This window comes from Zosterops lateralis, assembly GCF_965231275.1.
Source record: "Zosterops lateralis genome assembly, chromosome: 3".
NCBI classification, from domain to species: domain Eukaryota; kingdom Metazoa; phylum Chordata; class Aves; order Passeriformes; family Zosteropidae; genus Zosterops; species Zosterops lateralis.
The window spans coordinates 18,223,177-18,242,443 of NC_139764.1; the positions used below are offsets into that span (position 1 = coordinate 18,223,177).

The 19,267-nt window shown below is 36.3% G+C and overlaps 1 protein-coding gene across 1 annotated transcript in view; it reads right to left on the reverse strand.

Moving 5' to 3' along the window:
* Positions 1-19,267, reverse strand: part of USH2A (usherin) — a gene marked incomplete at its 5' end in the record, with an annotated part of 372,289 nt that overhangs the window by 165,470 nt on the left and 187,552 nt on the right. Inside the window, 2 exons of the mRNA XM_083856830.1 lie at positions 9,605-9,767; positions 13,485-13,636. Of these exons, the coding sequence (XP_083712956.1) occupies positions 9,605-9,767; positions 13,485-13,636 (315 nt within the window). The remainder of the gene's footprint in view (positions 1-9,604; positions 9,768-13,484; positions 13,637-19,267) is intronic.

Below are 19,267 nucleotides of genomic sequence, written 5' to 3' on the forward strand. Positions count from 1 at the left end.
AGAGTTTCACATTATCTGCATCGAAAAACTTTATCTTTTTTCCTTTTTCCCTGGGAATTAAAAGAAGCCTTTAAATGGAAAACTGAAAAATGGAAAATATTTGAAGAACAAGATCAAAATCTGTTGGGACGTACAGCAGAAATCTGAACTCTAAAAGACCCAGTTTCTGACTGGTACTCAAGTCATCACTCCAAGAGGCTTCTTACAGACTCAGATTTGGTAGAGATATTTTAGATTGGATTGAGACGTACAGAATGTGTACACTGTCTGTCACTGACACTGGAAGGAGATTCTCCCTCTCTATTCAGCCTGGTGTGACACATCTGGAGAGTTCATCCTGTTCTGGAATCCCCAGCTTAACACAGATCTGGATTTACTGAAGTGAAGTCCATGCAAAGATGATTAAAGCCTTGAAGAATATGTCACATGAAGAGGGTTTGGAGAACTAAGGTAGTTCAGCCTCAAGAAGAGGAGGAAAGATCTCAAAAATGAGTAAAATGTTAAAAATATCCACTGTGAGGACATAAAGTAGCAAAACATTTCTCAGTGATATACAACAGCAGGACAAAAATTAATGAGTACATACAGAAAACCCAAAAAATTCTGATAAAACCTAAGAAAAACCTTTTTTTACTTTTACATTGGTCAAACACTGGAACAAGTTGCTCAGAGTCTCCAACTTTGATGATACTCAAAAGCCAGCTGGACAATGTCCTAGGCATTGTGGTCCAACTAACCCTGCTTGGAGAAGAGAGCTTGAACTGGTTGTTCCCTAGAGATGCTCTCTGACCTCAGTGGTTATATGATTCTAAGAAAATTTTCAGAACACTTCAAGAACCCTAAGGCAAAGCAGGGGTAGTCATTATGATGAAAGCATGTTCCTGTCAGTAGAAATAAGTGATTATTAGTGTTACAAACACTAAGTAATGTGCATTTATGTGCTCATTAATTCTATGGACTGAAATATGTATAAAGCCCACAGCTTGATGTGAGAGCTCATACAAGAAAGTTAGCATAGACCCCATGGATGGTTAATGACTGCAGCCAAGATTAGGCTTTGTCATGATGGCAGGCAGGAAGGAATGTTCAGTGTGTGGTCTCATCTACCCTTTGGAGGTTTCAGCTCAGTGTTATGAGGCTTTGAACTAAAAAACCTCTGTAATTGTTGATTAAGCTGCCAAGAAGAAACCTTTTTGATTTGAATTACTGTTTTAGTTTTTCTCATTATTCTTTCATAAACACAGAAACATCTAATGAGTCTTGCAGCTGAGTCAGTCTCATTTAGACCTTCCAGTTAAAACAGTTTTATCAGTATAGTGTTAAATCTCTGCTGTAATTATATTCATCTCTACTGTAACTCAATTTTTCTCCAATAGCACCAAGGGGCATCAGTCCTGGACCCCCCCCCCCCACCACAAACTGTACAGTGTTTTAGAGACACACAGTAATAATGCAGCCCACAACCTAAACCAAACTCTGGAAAGTATTCTATGAGTACAATCAACTTCTCTGGATTTCAAAAAGGTTTCCAGTGTCCAAGCACTGTTATCCTGGTACAAATAGGAAGAAGTGTCCCAGTACAGTTTAGCAATCCAAGTGGAAAAAACATCACATTTGACACAAGACATCAAACAGCAAAAGTGTTTGCTGCACTTGCAATCTTAAGCTTATTTTAAGTGCAGCAAATAGTTACTGATTTCATCCATTTTGTTTGAGGGGTTTTATAGACACATTATGAGACTTTATCAAGTTTATTTCATGAGGGATTTTATACACTAAAAAAAATCAGAAACAGTTAGCTTTTAAACCTTCAAGTTTGCTTCTCAATGGTTGGAACATTCTTCCTCTAGCTGCAGCAGTACATAAATGGAGATTATCACAGTATCTGGTTTCTGAATCTATGCCCATAATTCATGGATGCCAATAAGAATTTTCCATTCTCCAGGGACACTATCAGAAGGAGACTAGCTAAACACACAGAGCAGAACTTGGAGTCTCAAATCCATAATCAAATATCTAGATTGATTGTGTCACTTGCACTTGTATTGATTTCAATTGGAGCAGCTGACCCAAGGGAATAATAAAAATGTGGAATAAAACTGATTTATGAGAAGAAAATAAATCCTTTTGTGAGTGGTAATGAATTGGTACTATTTAACCCTTTCAATCACAGAGGGAGAACAATATTTATTTTTTCAAGATGCTGAGTTAGCTGAAAGAAGTCATATAAAAAAAGTCAATACTGTCAAATGTCATTACACTTAGTTGTAATACTTTGGAAGGAATGAAGCTCTAAATTTGATCTAGGATTTTTGTTTGACATATGACATTCTTTTGGTTTTTCCAGTCACCTTTCATGAGGCCTCATGAGTGATGCACTTGTAGATTGAAAGAACCACAGATCACTCAGGTGACTGTTTGTTGTACTTACTTCTAAATTACCTCCCACTAGACTATTTAGGGCAAAAACATGCAGAGTAGCACAAACAGCCACACCAACTGCACACAATTATCTCTTTAAAATGATGACCTATCATAGTGATCTTCCTGGTATCACAATAGAAACTTACACAATCAAAACATAATTTGATTATCCCTTATAAAGTGCAAAGAAAAAATTCATCAAAAGCTTTTCAAATCCCAGCTTTCGTCATGTTTTCTCTACCTGAGAAAACAGATGGGGCTTATATTAGTCTCTAAAGAGAAGTTTATTTGTTTGAAGCAACTACATAGAAATATTCAACTCAATGTTGAATATTCAATTCAAACTCAATTTCTTTATCTGTGGAAGCTCTAGTCAGATTGTATATATCTTGTTTGGGTTATGTCATTGACATTAATCATATTGTGTTTAATGTCATAAATTGGTTTTTTGCATTTAGCAGTTACCATAGATACCTAAGCACAGTCAATGTAGTCTTCATGTGGGTTAAAAACTCTGGAAGACATTCATTAACTAAAAGACTGTTTTTGTAGGAAAACTGATTGGCAAATTCCCTTTTACTCAATACTGTTTACCAGAGCCATCTCTAGAAGATTGCTATTATTCCCTAGACTATTCCAAGGGAGTAGAAACAGTCTTGGAGCCAATCCTGCTATAGGCAGTCACTAGGAATTTCAGCCTGTTAAGAACTGGTAGGGTTCAGCCCTATGTTTCAGCATTATCATATGAAACCAAATAAATTACATAGTACAAGACAGAAAATATTCATGTGACAAAAACCATAACTATGGGAAATAGAATGATGCAGAAGATCAATTAAAACACCATCTGTGGTCTGATGTTAGAGTCCTCACCAAAGAAATGGTCAGATACAGGAATTAGAGAATGATTTTAGTTTTGCTTTCCTCAGAGACACCTGTATTAAGGAAAAGAAAAGAACAACATACCTGATACTGACAGGACTTATGCTATTAGATGGTACATTGTGAAGCTGTTCAAAACCCACTAAAGCTCAACTCAACATTGCCCAATAAACATCCTGAAGTGCATGCAAACCCATGAGTTTTCTAGCTAGGGAAATCAAAATTTAAGTGCCCTACCATTGCAAGGCAAAATACCCCTAACTCCTTCTCTGGTAAAGAGATTAAATATGGTTATTTGAAAATGGGCTATGCATCCTCTTTGTTAGCCCCTCAAATGTCTTTAGGATGGGTAAGTGTTGTAGGTCTGTAGCTAGAACTAAGAAAAGAGGCAAAATGAGAGAGGGAGGGGATGAAATATCTCCTTAATGGCTGGCTTGGAAAAGCAGCTAAGGGTTCCCACAAACACATCCCACATTGAGAGTGGAGAGGTTATCTTTCTGGTGCAGAAGGTGGTAAGTGTTTAATAACTTTCATTCCTCATTCTCAAGCCTTCAGCACAAGACAGGCTAGGAACTTCAAAGGGGTGCAGCATTCCTTTCAATAATTCCATTGCCATCTGCAGGTGATGTCCTCCCCTAGGAGTCATCACGTTTTGCACTAGGTTGATTCCTAACACTCCCTTCTTGACTTCTGTTTGGAGAGGGTATTGAAAGTACTGGATACACTGTGCCAAGTTCAAGACACTTGAACTTTCTTATAGGAGGAACTGTAGGAGGAACTTTCTTATAGAAGTCAAATGAATAGCTGGTCTGACTTTTATTCTACTTATTCATATATATAGTAAATATTAAACTAAAAAGTTTAGATGGGCAACACTGATGTATACATGCAAAATTCAACTCATTTATGCTGTATTCTGCTGTTAGAATTCTCCACTTTGCCAAGATAAGCAGAACCTTTCTGGTACACCATCTCCGAATAAGCAGAGTAAGTAGAAAAATATTTATTTATTTACAAAAGCACCCGATTAACTATTTTACTAAAAAGTATGGACCTTAGATGATGTGTCATCAAAATAAGTTATAATAAGTACTAAAAAAACCTCAAGAAACAAAAACCCCAAAATGAAAATAACACACATTGATTTCTACATTTATAAGCAACAGAGTTCTGAGTATAACCCTGCAACTTCATGTTATGAAACTCCCTAAGGACAAACAACTAATTAAGGATTCTCTTTAGGTCAAACTCACATCCAAATGCATCACAACGTCTTGGGGGCTACAGATTTGGATTAATTCTGTGCTAACACAGTCATCTGACAGAGGCAGGAAGATAAGAATTTCCTCCAAATCTCTCCTCTGGAAAAGAGGTAATACCTGATTGTTCCTGTCCTAGAACTTAATTTCAGACACCCATATGGAATTAAAAATGACCCTGAATTCTATCTGAACCAATCTGAGAATAAATAGGAATGAATGAAGAAACTGCTTTAGGGAAATAAGCCTGACTCTGTCACCTTTCTTTCCCCTCAAGTCCTCTGAGAATTGGGCGTGTATCAGATAACAAGAACTCTGACTACTCTTGAAGAGGGAAAAGCTGTTTTGTGATCTGGTAGCATTACTATTTTATGGCTTAGAATAACCAATTGCAAACCAAGTCCCTCTTTAAGGCTCTTCCTAAGCAGATACTGGGCCTTAAATGACTTAAGGCAAAGCAACTTGTCATTGCATTGTATTAAGCCTAAGCAATGATGCCTGAGCACTGCAGAACTGGGACAGAGCCCTCGATTCCTAAAGTCCTGCTTGTTCTCCATATGATGTTTGCTGGAAACAAATACTTTTCTGGAAAACTAGAACATACCTATACAGAACAGAATGGCAAAACAGACTCAATAAAGCTCCTTCCTGTTTTTTAAAAAGTACTTTCACAGAGAAAGGTTTTCAGAAAAATGAATAGTTGAATTAAGAAATAAAGGCTAATTGATACAGGTATTTCCCTTGAATACATTGTTAACTCATGGCCAAACTATGGAAAAATCCATTGCAAGCATCCTCCTCTATTGTCAGACAATCCAAACTATCTCCTGCTGAATTACAATTCACCCTTGCAGTGTGAGAGAATGAAGAAAGAGTCTATGCATTACGATTCCAACATTTATATTGGAATCAAAAGTCAGGAATTTAGAAACATTACAGCTAAACCCTTCTCTTGCTTTTATCCATTACAGTGTATCCTTTGCTGAAGTATTGTTGTTTTTACTGTAAGAAGATAAAAATTCTTCATTCCAAAAAGAACCCACAGCAACTTTAAATCTTTAGCAAATTATTTAAGATTATCTGGCCCCATTAGGAATAAAAGGTCTAGAACTAAATACAACTTGTTTTAACATGGAAATAACCAATAAGCTGTCAGGCTGCTCACTTGAACTGCTATGAGGTGTGCATATTTTTAAAAGCAGATGGATGAAAAGTTATATGCTATCTTAAACAAACATGATGAATGGCAGAGCCATTTGGTGGAAAAACAGTGTAATCAAATATTAAGACAATCAGACAGAAACATAGGTATGTGAAATTTGAAAGATTTGGAACAGGACAAGGAAAGGCGCTAAGCCTAGGGACAGCCATAGAATATTCAGCATGAGATCAGCTGGTGCCTCTACAGTGTTGGAATAACAGGTTCATGACAGAGAAAGTGTTAAGTTGCACGTTATTTAAACACTTTCCATGTCATCGACCTGCTATCTCAACATACCATATGCTATAGTAGGGCACTGATAAGATAACAGCGCATCAAGCAGAGTTTCACAATATACATTAGGGATGGCAGTGCAAAAATGTAGAAATATAACATGCATTAGAAAAAAAATCACACTCTCATAGTGGGATCCTTTGCCCAGTCCAGGGGCTATACTTATGCAGAAGGATTTCCACTTCTCAAAAAGTCTGTATCTTTTAAGTCCATTCCTCAGAGGCATACTATTCCTTAATTTAAAAGAAAAAAAAGGCCAGGGAGATATGTTAGATTCAAAGGTAGACCTTCTAGGCCCTACATAGTTAAGCTAAAGTCGAAAAAGATACTGATATAATGAATCCAATTCTTTGATGAAATACAATAACCCCCACATTATCAAATGATAGATACTTCTGCAATGTCATGATATGCTTAAATATTCACCCAAGTTCCTTCAGCTTCAATCCTTTCTAATTCTACTTCACTTAGAAACAGATATCTAAATAAAGTACACAAATACTAAATTTTCATAAAAGTATTGCAAAAATACGTTTGCTTTTTTCATAATATTTGTCCTGATAGGCTTTTTTAAAGCAGTTCTTAGAATTATGTGATTGAGTATCCCTATTTTCAAATAAAAACAGGTCATGAGCTGGAATGACTCAGCCAGACATTCTCCTACATCTCTCCTTCCTTCATAATAGATATTATTTTTATATCTAATAATCTTTGCAGTGTTTTGCAACAGAAGTTAGTTAAATTTGTTCTTAATAAGAGAAGGTGAGTGCACTCTTTGGGGAATTATATTTGTCTATTAAACACTCATATTCCTACCAGAAGCTTGAGTTTTTAATAATGAAAATTATCTTAAAGATTTTTCATTTGTATATACAAAAATTACCTAGCATCAGTGGGGTCACTGCTTCCCAAACTGACACTTGAGGCACTGCTGAGCAGGCCACCAACCTGAGCGATAGGTGCAGGCATTTGGATGTTTATATTCACCTTCTAGGTGAATTCCCTCTCCCCTGTCTACATTTTAATCCCTGCCTCTTTAAGACACGTTGCAGCAAAGGATGAAATACAGTTGCTCATTATGTCAAGAAAATACCAATTAGCCATCAGACAATTCAATAAACTTTGTGTAAATATTGTGAACAGATGATGTCTAATATAAGTTTGATGAATTAATGCTTAATTTTCTTCCTGCATACCCCCAAAACAGCCAGCTTAAATGTCAATTGCTAGAGCTCTGACTTCTGGGGGGAAGCACTCTTTGCTTGTTTAGCATTGCAAAGCAAAGTTTCAGCAACAATGAGCAAACATAATGAAATTTTCTAGGTTCCATTCCCCAATGATTCTTCCACCATCACCCGGCTCTCCTGAGTTGAACTAACATAGCAGGCACTTTAAGTCAACTCTTATAATTGCTTCCAATTTGCCTGTTTTGCTTTTGGCAATTAGCAAACTGAAATGTTATCATGAAAGAGTCCATCTCATTTATAAGGCCAGGTTTTCCCTCCACTAAAATATGCAGGCACTCTGTTCTTTATTACCAGCAGGAGATAAATGGCTGGTTTTCGTTGCTGAAGAATATATAATGGTTAAAAAGTCACTTTTTTCCTCCAGCTCTACATAAATCACAGAACTAGTCAATATTTAATAATGCTTGCCTTGGTCTGGAGTCCCTTGATCACCCCTGTCATGTGTAATAGCTCCCTCTCCGATATCTTTGACATAAAAGCCCAGCTTTACTGCAATACTAACATGTAGAGGGTCATTACGGATCGACATTTACCTTAATCTGTGACTGCCAACCATGAACCGATAAATTCCAGCAGATTCCACTGGGAGAAATCAGTAAACTTCTCAGTGGAAAGAACTGAAGGAAAATTCTGCCGAGAACAGAATACATTTTCTACAAGGGCTGCTCTGCAAATGGGTTCTGACTTTTGAAAGTTCTCTAGCTGCACAGCTTTGCAACATTTAATACCGTTTTGATGGTTTGAGAGACGGGATGACAACCGAGGATGACATGACTTAGAAAGCAAGCAGAAATTTTCTTTGCAAAAACAATGCAAGATTAAACACAAGGGGAATATGGCTTTTGCATTATTCACCCAGCTGCCTTGGCGGAAATGGCTCTGCTGTCACGGGTCTAGCCAAAATGTTGCTCCTTTTTTTCAAATTGATCATCACTCCTTCTCCTCATCATCTTACAACTGCTTCACAGCAGAATACATCAAAGCCTTCATTGCATAAAAAAGGGACACAGCAGCCTTTGTGAGGGGTCAGCTGAGACTGCCTACCACACGTTACCCTCCTCAGTGAACGTGTTTCTCCAAAGAGTGCACAAACAAGTTCATTTATGAGCTACTTTGCAGAGGACAGCAATTACAGCAGTTATGTTCTCTTTAGCACCAATACCAGAAGCAACAAACTGGTCTCATTCTGAGCAGAAAAGAGGAGGCGAGTTATGGTGTTATCAGTGATTCAATTCTCTATCTGTTACTGCATTTATAATACTGATTAAATTTGCCAACAGTACATAGAGGGATTAAATGTCATCTAAACATTATTTTCAACCACAATTTCATATTATGCTCATAAGAAAACATTTTTATAGTTGTCTAATGTCAATCATGCTGTTTAAAGTGCACTAAAAATTAATGACAACATTGTTAGGTATAATTCATAAACATTACTTGTGTACAATATTTTATTATTTATTATACCTTAGAGCACGCTTAATAGCTCAAATTGACGTATTAAATGCTCATGCTCATTTTGTGAACATTCATTTTATTCACTGCCCAAGTATTTTACATTTATATAATTAGAGGACATGGCATTCTACTTTCAACTAAAAAATACGCACATATTGTAATACATTTGGAAAAAATGTCCATTTACCTTTAGTGTCTTAGGTTTTTGCATAGGGGTGACATCATTAACTCTGACTACTCTGATTTAGCATCATTTTAACCAAAGACCACATTGGTATGTTTATATTTAAAAGTTGTAAGAAAAAAGAAGAAACCACCTGCAACATAAACCAGTGCAAGCAAAAGAACAAGCTGCAACACAATGGGGTTTAACAGGGAACTCTTACTTGTCAGTCTTCTGAATCTCATGTTGAGTCTGTTTATGATATAGAAATAAAGAGTTTGGTTTCTTTCCCTTTCTTCTTCAAATCATACCCATGATCAACTATATTATGAACAGCTCTCACAAGTGGTTTATATAAGCAAACCAACTGAAATTTTGTTAGCGTAGCTTCCTTATCTGAGTGAAGGTGGCAAGATAAGACTCCAGGTGTATATCTAGAGACTAAATGAGTGCAGAGAGCTTATCTTTATTTGCCAATTTATGTGTTTGTGCAAATGTAAAGCACCATAAATCAAAGCAGCAGTTCTTAAAGAATAAAATTGATATTTCTAAAATAATCAATGGCATGGGGAAAATCAAAAAAGTAGAAAAATTCAGTGCTAAAGGAATTTTTCTTAAAAATAAATAGAATATCGATGTTATCATTAGACTTATTAAGAAGGGAAAATTATACCTTGATCAGCATAGAAGAGACCAGTGACATGGACTGTGTAGGTCAGTTTTCCATTAGGTTTATTTGGGGCCAGCCATTTTAACTGAACTTCTTTGGACCCATCAACAGTAGTAAATACATCAACCATCCCCTCAGGAGCAGCTTCCATGGTCCGAGCTTCTACCTGTAAATTCAAGAGGAGATGGAAGTTTGGTGCCATAGTCACAGGGAAGGAATGAGAGATGCAAAGTTGAAGAAAAGGTATTTCTTAGTAAGGAAAAAGTAACACTGTCAGGATCCTAATTTTTAAGGATGTCACTGTCCTTTCATCTACATTTGTTTGAAGCTGTCCAGCTACTAACCTATGTTAAATACAGTCTAGGGTAATGAACAGGAAACAAATATTGGAAAAGAATGAAAGATTGAGAACACCCTTGCACCTCATCTCAGTGTAAGGAAAGGAAACAGCAACAGAAGACCACATAACTTTCTCTTTCTGCATTTAAAAATCAACTGCAAGGAACACACACTTAAACACTGTAGTAAATTATTGCAGATATTTGACAGAAAAAAATTCCCTTGTAGAATATTGGCTGCTCCCTAAATTAACTTCTACATTCACCTAATAAAATTAAGTTGCAATAAAAAGTAAATCTTTAACAGAAAAGAAGATCTAAAAGAGCTGGATAATGTACTGAATATGAAAGGTTTGTGATAAAAGTAAAGAAATACTTATTCGGTATTCCAGATATTTAGTGTTGAAATTTCATAACTTGTAGAAAGCATTCAGTTCTAGAGAACAAAGTAATTGGTTATTATGTTATTTATGGCAACAATTTTGTTTCTCCTACATTATTTATTTGGTGTTTTCTAAGGTATAAGATGGTTTCACACCTTTGTAAGAGCTCTTAGCTGCAGGTTCACCGGAGTGCTAATAAATGCTATTTTTAATCTGCCACACCTGCTCTGTCATCTAAGTAACCAAACATATTTTCTCTGCCCTTGAAACAAGAATGTTGTACTTATCAGCATGTAAAGACTGGACAGCTTATTGTTTACAGGTGCCATGTGCATCGATACCTCCATATGCACTTCTCTATTTATACACTTTCTTATATTTAAAGTAAGTAATAAGTTGCAGTAAAGTCAACAGGATAAAGTACATGCTTAAAGATAAACAAGTACTTCATAGATTTATTGGATCACTGCCACATTGATTATTTGGGTATTTCAGTCAAAAACATCCTTATGTAAGGATTTGACTAAACTGTGCTTCTAAACAAAATAATTTCCAGTAAAGGGCTCCTGAATGTAGGCACTCCAATCAGAAACATCAGAAATGTCAAGAAATTAATAACAATTATTTTTTCTACTGAAGAAGATTCAGAAAATCTTTAAATAGTATAAATTTGTGGCAATCTCTATCATGTCCTAACCCGCTGCAACAGCTGTATTATGTCTTTAGCTTTTTTTTAATGATGTGCGATATAAACATATGGCACAGAAAACCTTTTTCATACTTATTTTTCTAAATACTACTTTATACACCACTCCGTGGTATTTTCAGATATATTTACTAATAACTTGATAAACAAAGACTCTGCTATCGTGTAAGTGACACCAAATCATAGGATAGGCATAATAATATTGGGGAAAGTACTAGCATACGTATAACGGATACCCTGACATTTAAGTTTAATAGTAGTGGGTTGAGATGAGAAATATTTGGTTGATTCAATTCAGTTGAACATTTCCATTTATTTATAAGACATTTACAAGAACTAATACATTTCAAAACTAGCATAATTTTAGTTCTTCTGCACTTTTCCAAAAAATCTATTAGAGGTAAACCTAGTGCTTAATAATTCATTTTTTCCCCTCTTTGGGAACAAACCACTCAAACAATTAGAACAGACAAAAGCAGTACCTTGGGTCTAATAGGAAGAGATAAAAAAGTAGCTTTTCTTAATTTATATGTTAACAATTTGCATCACACTTGAAAATAAATCACAGTCACAGGAAAAAAAAGTCATACAAAAGCTACCTAAGCTGAAAAAAAAAAGTTTTTGAAATAAAATAACAGCTAATGCTCTTATATAATTAGTTAAGATCTTCAGAACCACCTTCAGGAATATAAGGTGGACAAATTCCATATTTAGGGGAATGTCACATGAGGTTCCTTGATCGATCAGGGCACATTAAGCACAAGATCAGCAACAAAAATAGCTGGAAGTATATCAGTTTACTGCTTGGAAATGTTTCCTATTCTATTTAGAGCAGAGGGAAAACATTAGGTTTCTTTTTTTTTTTCTTTTTTTTTTAAGTGTTGGATTTACTCCATAATTCATACAAAAATCTTTTTTAAAGAATCAAATGAAGATCCCAGTGCTTTAACTTCCTGCTAGCACTTAGGTGAGCCTAAATCAAGATGTACTTCAATTCCTGTGATTAGAGATGGATCACTGGCTTTGGAAAACAGTTTGTGTACTGATCATGGGATGCAGATGAGTATCAGCTACAGCAACCCCTTTGAATTGTTTCAAAAGTCAAATTACGAGTCTGTAGGTCAGTGGAGGTGTGAAAAAAAAATCTACTAAAAATATTTTTAAAACCCTAACTATTGGTGTTCTGTTCAGTCCTTTTGATGTCTATTTGATAGGACCGTAGTACTGAAAACATACATATGCCATCTGTATGCAAAGTTTTGTAATAACTTATCTTAAACATCACTACCAACACAATGGATTAGGTTATTGCACATCAAGTACCTTAAAACAAGGTTTGCTTTTAGGGTATATGTGAAGTTGTAAAAAAATGTACAAAACAAACTGGCAAAAAGCCATTAAGGCTTTTAAGAGTAAATGTTATTCAAAGTAGAGCAAGCTATAAAATGTTTAATGGTTATAAAGTCTAGTTGTCTTCTGCAGATAGACAACATTATTGGCATTTGAATGAAAGCAGTCTTGGAAATAATATTGGAAATGTGACTAACAAATTATATCATAAAAAATAAAACTTGGGAGTTCTTTCCTGATACAAAATAAATTGTGATGTAAAATAATAGAAAAAAAATCACAAAAAAACCTCCCAAATCTTTCTCTCTTTTCTCCATATTCTTTTTACCAGAATTAAAAGCCTACAAATAAAGCTGAATTAAACAAAAAGTTAAATCCTAGAATAAACCCAGGCTTCTTCTTCAGTTATGCTTGAAGACAAAACCAAGCAGAGTAGATAATTCTAGTTATTCATCAGCTACAGTACTATGAAATCATACTAGATTTATCAGTTCAGCTATATGTCTAAAAACCTTTAACAAAATAAAAAAGCCTCAAAATGTCTGTTTTTCACAAATTTGTCAGACTGAATATTCCTGTATTCTCAAATCCTGAAAAAAAGCAGTGTTAAACAAGACTGTTAAAATCTGTCTAGTGTAATATTTTGATCACATACTTGCATTCAAAAGATTTATGAATTACCATATTTTCCTTGCTCCTGTTGCCACTACTGGCTTCTGCAATTCTCAAATTAACTTTAGTCCTTTCAGTCCAGCAGCCAGAAATTTGCTCATTATTGGAACAGTAACTCTTTCTTTATATACATCCTTATAAATCTGGTTAAACCACACCTGCACCTTTCAAACATATTAACTCAATTTAATTTCAATAATGTGTATTTCAGCCTCCGTTTTTGTCTTCCTTCACTGTACCTATGTTCTACTTTGGAATGGTGCCTAACAATGACCTATTGAATCTTTAGCAGCTCTTAAGCAGGATTTTTTTTTTAAATGTCACATTTTGCCAGATGGGTTAGTACTGCCCAGAGTGAATCATCACCATTTACTCTGATATTCACTGTCATCTGACATTTATTACACTCCCAGAATGTAAATTAAGGTACTCACCAGTGGACCTAAAGCACAACCTTTTGCAGTACATGCCTGGACTCTGAAGGAATGCAGACTCCAAGGAGCAAGCCCATAAGCATAACAACTTAGCTGTGATGAATTTTGTAGCAGAACACCATCCATGTACAATCCGTAGCTGGTAATAATACCTATAAAACAATGTGAGAGCACTCAGCAACCAAAAAGCTACAGAATTTAGAAGAAAACTAATGCTACAGACACCAAGGCAGCAATAATAGTATTTCAAGCTGTTTACAATTGAGCAGATACTGTTTAGCATGACTTAGCAGATAAAACTCAAAAGAAACATATTTGTCCAGCTTTAACTGTTGAAAACCTCACAAGTGGACTGCATCTCTTTAAACAATTACACTATTTCAAATATAACCCCCAACAAACTTGCTTCTGAGTGGCAGAAAACATTATCTTGGAATGAGGGAAACTGAGGCAATTCTGGTTCACAGCCTGCTCTGCATATGGCTTTTCAAACAACACAAAAAAAAATCTCACTTCTTAACAGCTTTAGACTTAGAAACAGAATCTCCAATATAATTGAAATGTGGAAGGACAACTCAGGGCAGTGCTATAACTACAATAAAACAGTAATTTTTAAAGTACTTTAAAAAGTAATTTTGTCACACAAAACATCTTTTCCATGCTCATTCTTTATGACAATTACATCAGATTTTCAGCATTTTGCCAACAAACTACATCCTTCATTAATCCGGGGTAGGAGTGGGGTGGTTGGAAAATGCTATCCATTTTCTAAATGCAACCACAAAATAGCCATGATTACTTTTCCTTCTCAATATGCTATAGAAAAATTCCTGAAGTAAACTACTCTTTGCCAATCTACAGAAAGAAAACATATTTGGAAATTGAAACATTAGTAAGATTTTAGACAGAGGAAAGAATGGTCCTTCTTATATAACTGGACTGACTAAAAAATTGCAAGTGATTGCTTACCTCACTTATAAGAAATTCTAAAACTTTGTTCTTCCAAAGGTGCATGGTAGGATAACAAATCCTGTACAGTGTTTTGACTTTAATGAACTAGAGACTTAATTTTACAGATTTTGCATAGACTTTGGAAACTGAGCTCACAAAGGAGCACTTGTTCCCAGGGTTCTTCCTCCATCTTTCTCACTTCTGAATATTCTCTCTTTTAAAAAGTTATTTCAATGCAAAATCTTAAGGCAAATAGATGCAAAGTTATAGGATTCATTTGAAGTGATTTTAGTTCAGAGGATGCCTTCTAATCCTTCCATTATAGGAAACAACTTTTATTGTAAAAATACAGTTCAGTTCACCATTCCTTCTCTTAAAACTTAATTTTTTTGAAACTACATTGAGGAAGATTTGGTTTGAAATCGAAAAAATACTTTCCCCTCTATAAAATGGAGAACTGCTTTGTAAATAAAAGTGTACACACAACTGTTTCAGCTGAGCTTTGAAGAGCTCTACTTCAAAAGATTTATATGCTAAAGACCTGAGTATGGTGAAGTGATTCACACACTCTCAATTCTTTTCTCTTCTAGAAAAGTGAGAGGCTAAACTCAGCTCAGACAGCAGAGATGTGTGTAGGAGGAGGTCCTGAAAAATCTCACACTATCAATCTTACCACATTTGACAGGCTTCCTAAAGCAAAAATCCCTTGCGGTTCTGTGTCTAGTTGCTTGTGAAGCAATAACATAAATGGTTGATATTTTTCCTACATTAAACCAACAAATTTTTCATATATGGGTATATACTTTAAGGTATTTTATTTATCTCAGAGGAAAAATGTGAATGCTGGCATTAAGGATGTGTTTTACCAGCAAAAAATGCCAAACACTGGGATACTCTAAGCACCTAACTATACCTGTAGCACTAACTCTTTTCAAGTATCATAGAATAGAATCATAGAATTACCTGTGCTGGAAGGGACCAACAAAGATCACCCACGTCCAAACCCCTGGCCCTGCACAGGACAACCCAAAAGTCACACCATGTGCCTGAGAGCATTGTCCAAACACTTCTTGAACTGTCAGGCTGATGCTGTGACCACTTCTCTGGGGAGCCTGTTCCAGTGCCCAACCACCCTCTCTGGGTGAGGAACCTTTTCCTGGTATCCAACCTAAATCTCTCCTGAGACAGCTTTATGCCATTCCTTTGGGTCCTCTCACTGGGCACCAGAAAGCACAGATCACTGCCTAGTAAATCATTACTAATTCCTTTGATACTTATGGTAACAGCATGAATCATAATGAGGTCACTTGGCATTAATGTTTTAGAGAGCTCCTAAAGCCACAGCGCTGTGCAGCATCCACACTGAAGAGCATCTTGCTGCTCAACAATGAGCTTTTGTCCCAGTACTGTCAGAGAACAATCATTTTTAAAAACCTGATCCATTTCCTGCTCATTTTACTTCTGCCTTTGCCTTGTAGGACACTGATGGAGAAAACTAAAGTACGAAAAGAAAGAAAAAGTACATTTCAGAAGAAAAGGACTAATAGTCCATTTTTTTGAGATAAGAAGCCATTTTTTATATTAGGCAATAACTATTTTTACTGGGATGAATAACTTTGCCTCCTCATTTCACCAGTATAGGTTTCCAATGCAAGTGGAAAATTTCAAAGTGGGCCCAAAGTTAATAAACTTTTTGAGACCTGCTAGATATTGCTGAAGTTTACCATGGATAAAAATATTTAAGACTATATGACATTTTTGTGATTTACAAGGCTTCCTGAGCAACTTGGGGTCACCAGGAAAAGATGCAGTTTCTTCATAATTATGAAGTCTAGGTAGCTAGGTCAAATCTTGATTTCATTGAAGACAAAATCTCTATTGTCTATAATACAATTATGTTTCACTTCTGAAAAGAAATCCAATAATGCAAATTAAACTTAAACTGAAGAAAGATGTAAAGTCTTTTTCTTCCTTCTTTCCCCTCTCTGGTTGAGGCCATACAATGTGTCAATGATATTCAAGACACTAAAGAGGTTTTGAATCCAAAGTACTACAAGCACTTTACTCTTAAGTTGCAATCTAGAGGTCAGATCTTAAGCAAACATACTTTTACCTACATCAGTTTCACTGACTACAAACACCAGTCATCTCTCATAAGCACAAGGATTTGCAAGAACAAGTACTGGCTTAGTTCACTGAATAATTTTAATATATCAATTTTTACTATACCTAGTATTTTCCATAAAATTACACATGGCTTTGGAAGATACACTCCAGATTTAGACTTAGTTTTATCTATGATGTGAACACAAAGTGAAATTTTTGAGAATTGACCACCTAAGGAAAAATTTTAATGGAAATTTTTCAAGGATTTTAGAAGACCAGATCTCAAACTATATGGCAAGATTATAATGTGCTCTGAAGAAGACATCATTGTTTATTAAGGCTGCTAGAAAAATGAAAGGTCGAAAAAGAATATCTGATGACACATGATTTCACAAGCCTCTCCATACAGCACTCCCACCTAAATGGTCAATATTGCTTACATTATCTATAATCTACCTACATATATGTTAGGTATGTGTACAATGGCAGAATATGGGCTGTGTCTCATCAACCATCTTATTGTTGGATTGAAAATAAAACAAAGTAAAATGTCCATATTTCAAATACATTCAACATGGCATCTTCCAAAAGTCTGTATTCTACTTGGTACAAATGATATGTCTGAAGCAACTTTCAACAAAGAATTAGGTGTGCAATTTTGCATTCTTCTATCTTTTTTTCCCCTCAAAATAATGTAATTAGGTCTTAAATTCAACAAAAAACTGTAGCCCCTAAGATCGATATCCACATCTGGATAACATGAGCCTTGGTGTTCCTGTACCCCAAAGCTTGTTTCACCTCACTGTGACATCTTTAAGAAGCGATGTAGCCTTTAATCCTGTTTACCACCTTTGGCCTCCAGGGCAGCATATTAATTCTACTTAACTTTTTTCTAATTCCTAGTGAGCAGCTGGACCCCATATACATCACAAGAGCATAGCAAAGTCTGTGCTGTCCAAACCCCAGCCAGCCCACACACCCATCAGAAGCTGACAAACCTCCTCAGCCCATGGAAATAAACAGTAGCATCTGTCAAGCAGCAGCAAACGAAAGGAGGCAGGAGAGGAAGGAACAGCCCCAGACATCTAATAAGGAGATGACATTTTATGATATGCAAATCTTTGCAATTTTGACGTTTCCACCTGAAGCAAAGCCAAATTTAGTATTTTCAAAAAGCACTCTTTACACCTAGCAGCCTGAAATACACCAAGTTTGAAGCAATTCAGTTCAAAGCAGGGAACAGTTTGTATGCTTTTGAAAAAATCAAACAAACAGAAAAACTAAGAATAGACCAGTAGAATGCTGAAGTAAGAAAATTTTAGGGAAAGCACCTAAGTACCTTCTGCTGATCTTTCCCAAATTTTTGTGTTTTCAACAATGATATTTTTCAGCTTCTTACACAGTTTTAAAAAACACTGACACAGACTCTGATTATAAATGACATAGCCACAAGGCAGACCAAAAAATGTGTTGAGAATGAGCAAAACAAAGTCACTGCACAATGCAAACCTTCCTGATTAAGCACTTGCTCAGTCAAAAGTTTTAGAGCTTATTTGCTGTTGGGGGTTTTCCAAGTTCTTTTTAAGAAAAGGGGAAAAGAATGGAAATAGAAAAATGGGGAATGAGAAAACATATTATTAGATAAACCATAGAATCATTTAGGTTGGAAAGGACCTTGAAGATCATTGAGTCCAACTGTTGACCCAGCACTGCTAAATCCACCACTAAACCATGTCCCAAAGTGCCACCTTTTGCACCTTCTAAACACCTTCAGGGATGGTGACACAACTGCTTGCCCAGGCACCCTGTTCCAATGCTTGGAATGGAATAGAAACCTTTCCATGAAGAAATGTTTCCTTATATACAATCTGAACTTCTGTGGCAGAACTTGAGGCCATTTCTTCTTGTCCTATTGCTTGTTACTTGGGAGAAGAGACTGACCCCCAGCTGGCTACACCCTTCTTTCAGGCAGCTGTAGAGAGGAATAAGATCTCCCTTGAGCCTCCTTTTCTCCAGGCTAAACACTCCCAGCTCCCTCAGTTGCTCCTCATCAGTCTTGTGTTCCAGCATCTTCCCCAGCCCCATTGCCCTTCTCTGGACTCAGTCTAGCACCTCGAGGTCTTTTTGTTTAGTGAGAGGGCCAGAACTAAACACGGCATTTGAGGTGTGGTCTCACCAGTGCTGAGTACTGGGGAACAATCACCACCTGGTCCTGCTGGCCACACTATTGCTGATCCAGGCCAGGATACCACTGACCTTCTTTGGCTACCTGGGCACACACTGGCTCATTCAGTTCAGCCACTGTTGACCCACACTTCCAGAGTGTTTTCCACTCAGCAGCTTTCCAGCCACTCTGCCCCAGCCTGTGGCACTGCCTGGTATTGTTGTGACCCAAGGGCAGGACCCAGCCTGGGCCTTGTTGAACCTCATAAAATTGGCCTTGGCCCATGATCCAGCCTGTCCAGGTCCCTCTGCAGAGCGTTCCTGCCCTCCAGCAGATCAGCACTCTGACCCAGTTTGGTAACGTCTGCAAACTAGCTGAAGGTGCACCAACATGCTCAGGGGTTTCCTAGCAAGTTCTTTATTGTAATTAAAAGGAGAGCCAAGCTGTATGTAGTAAATGCAGTATTAACATGATATAACACCCAAATTTAGTCACACATCTCAGCTTTTTAGTTGTTTTAAAGGTAGCTTGTGGAAATTTATTTCTTAAATTCTAGGTCTTT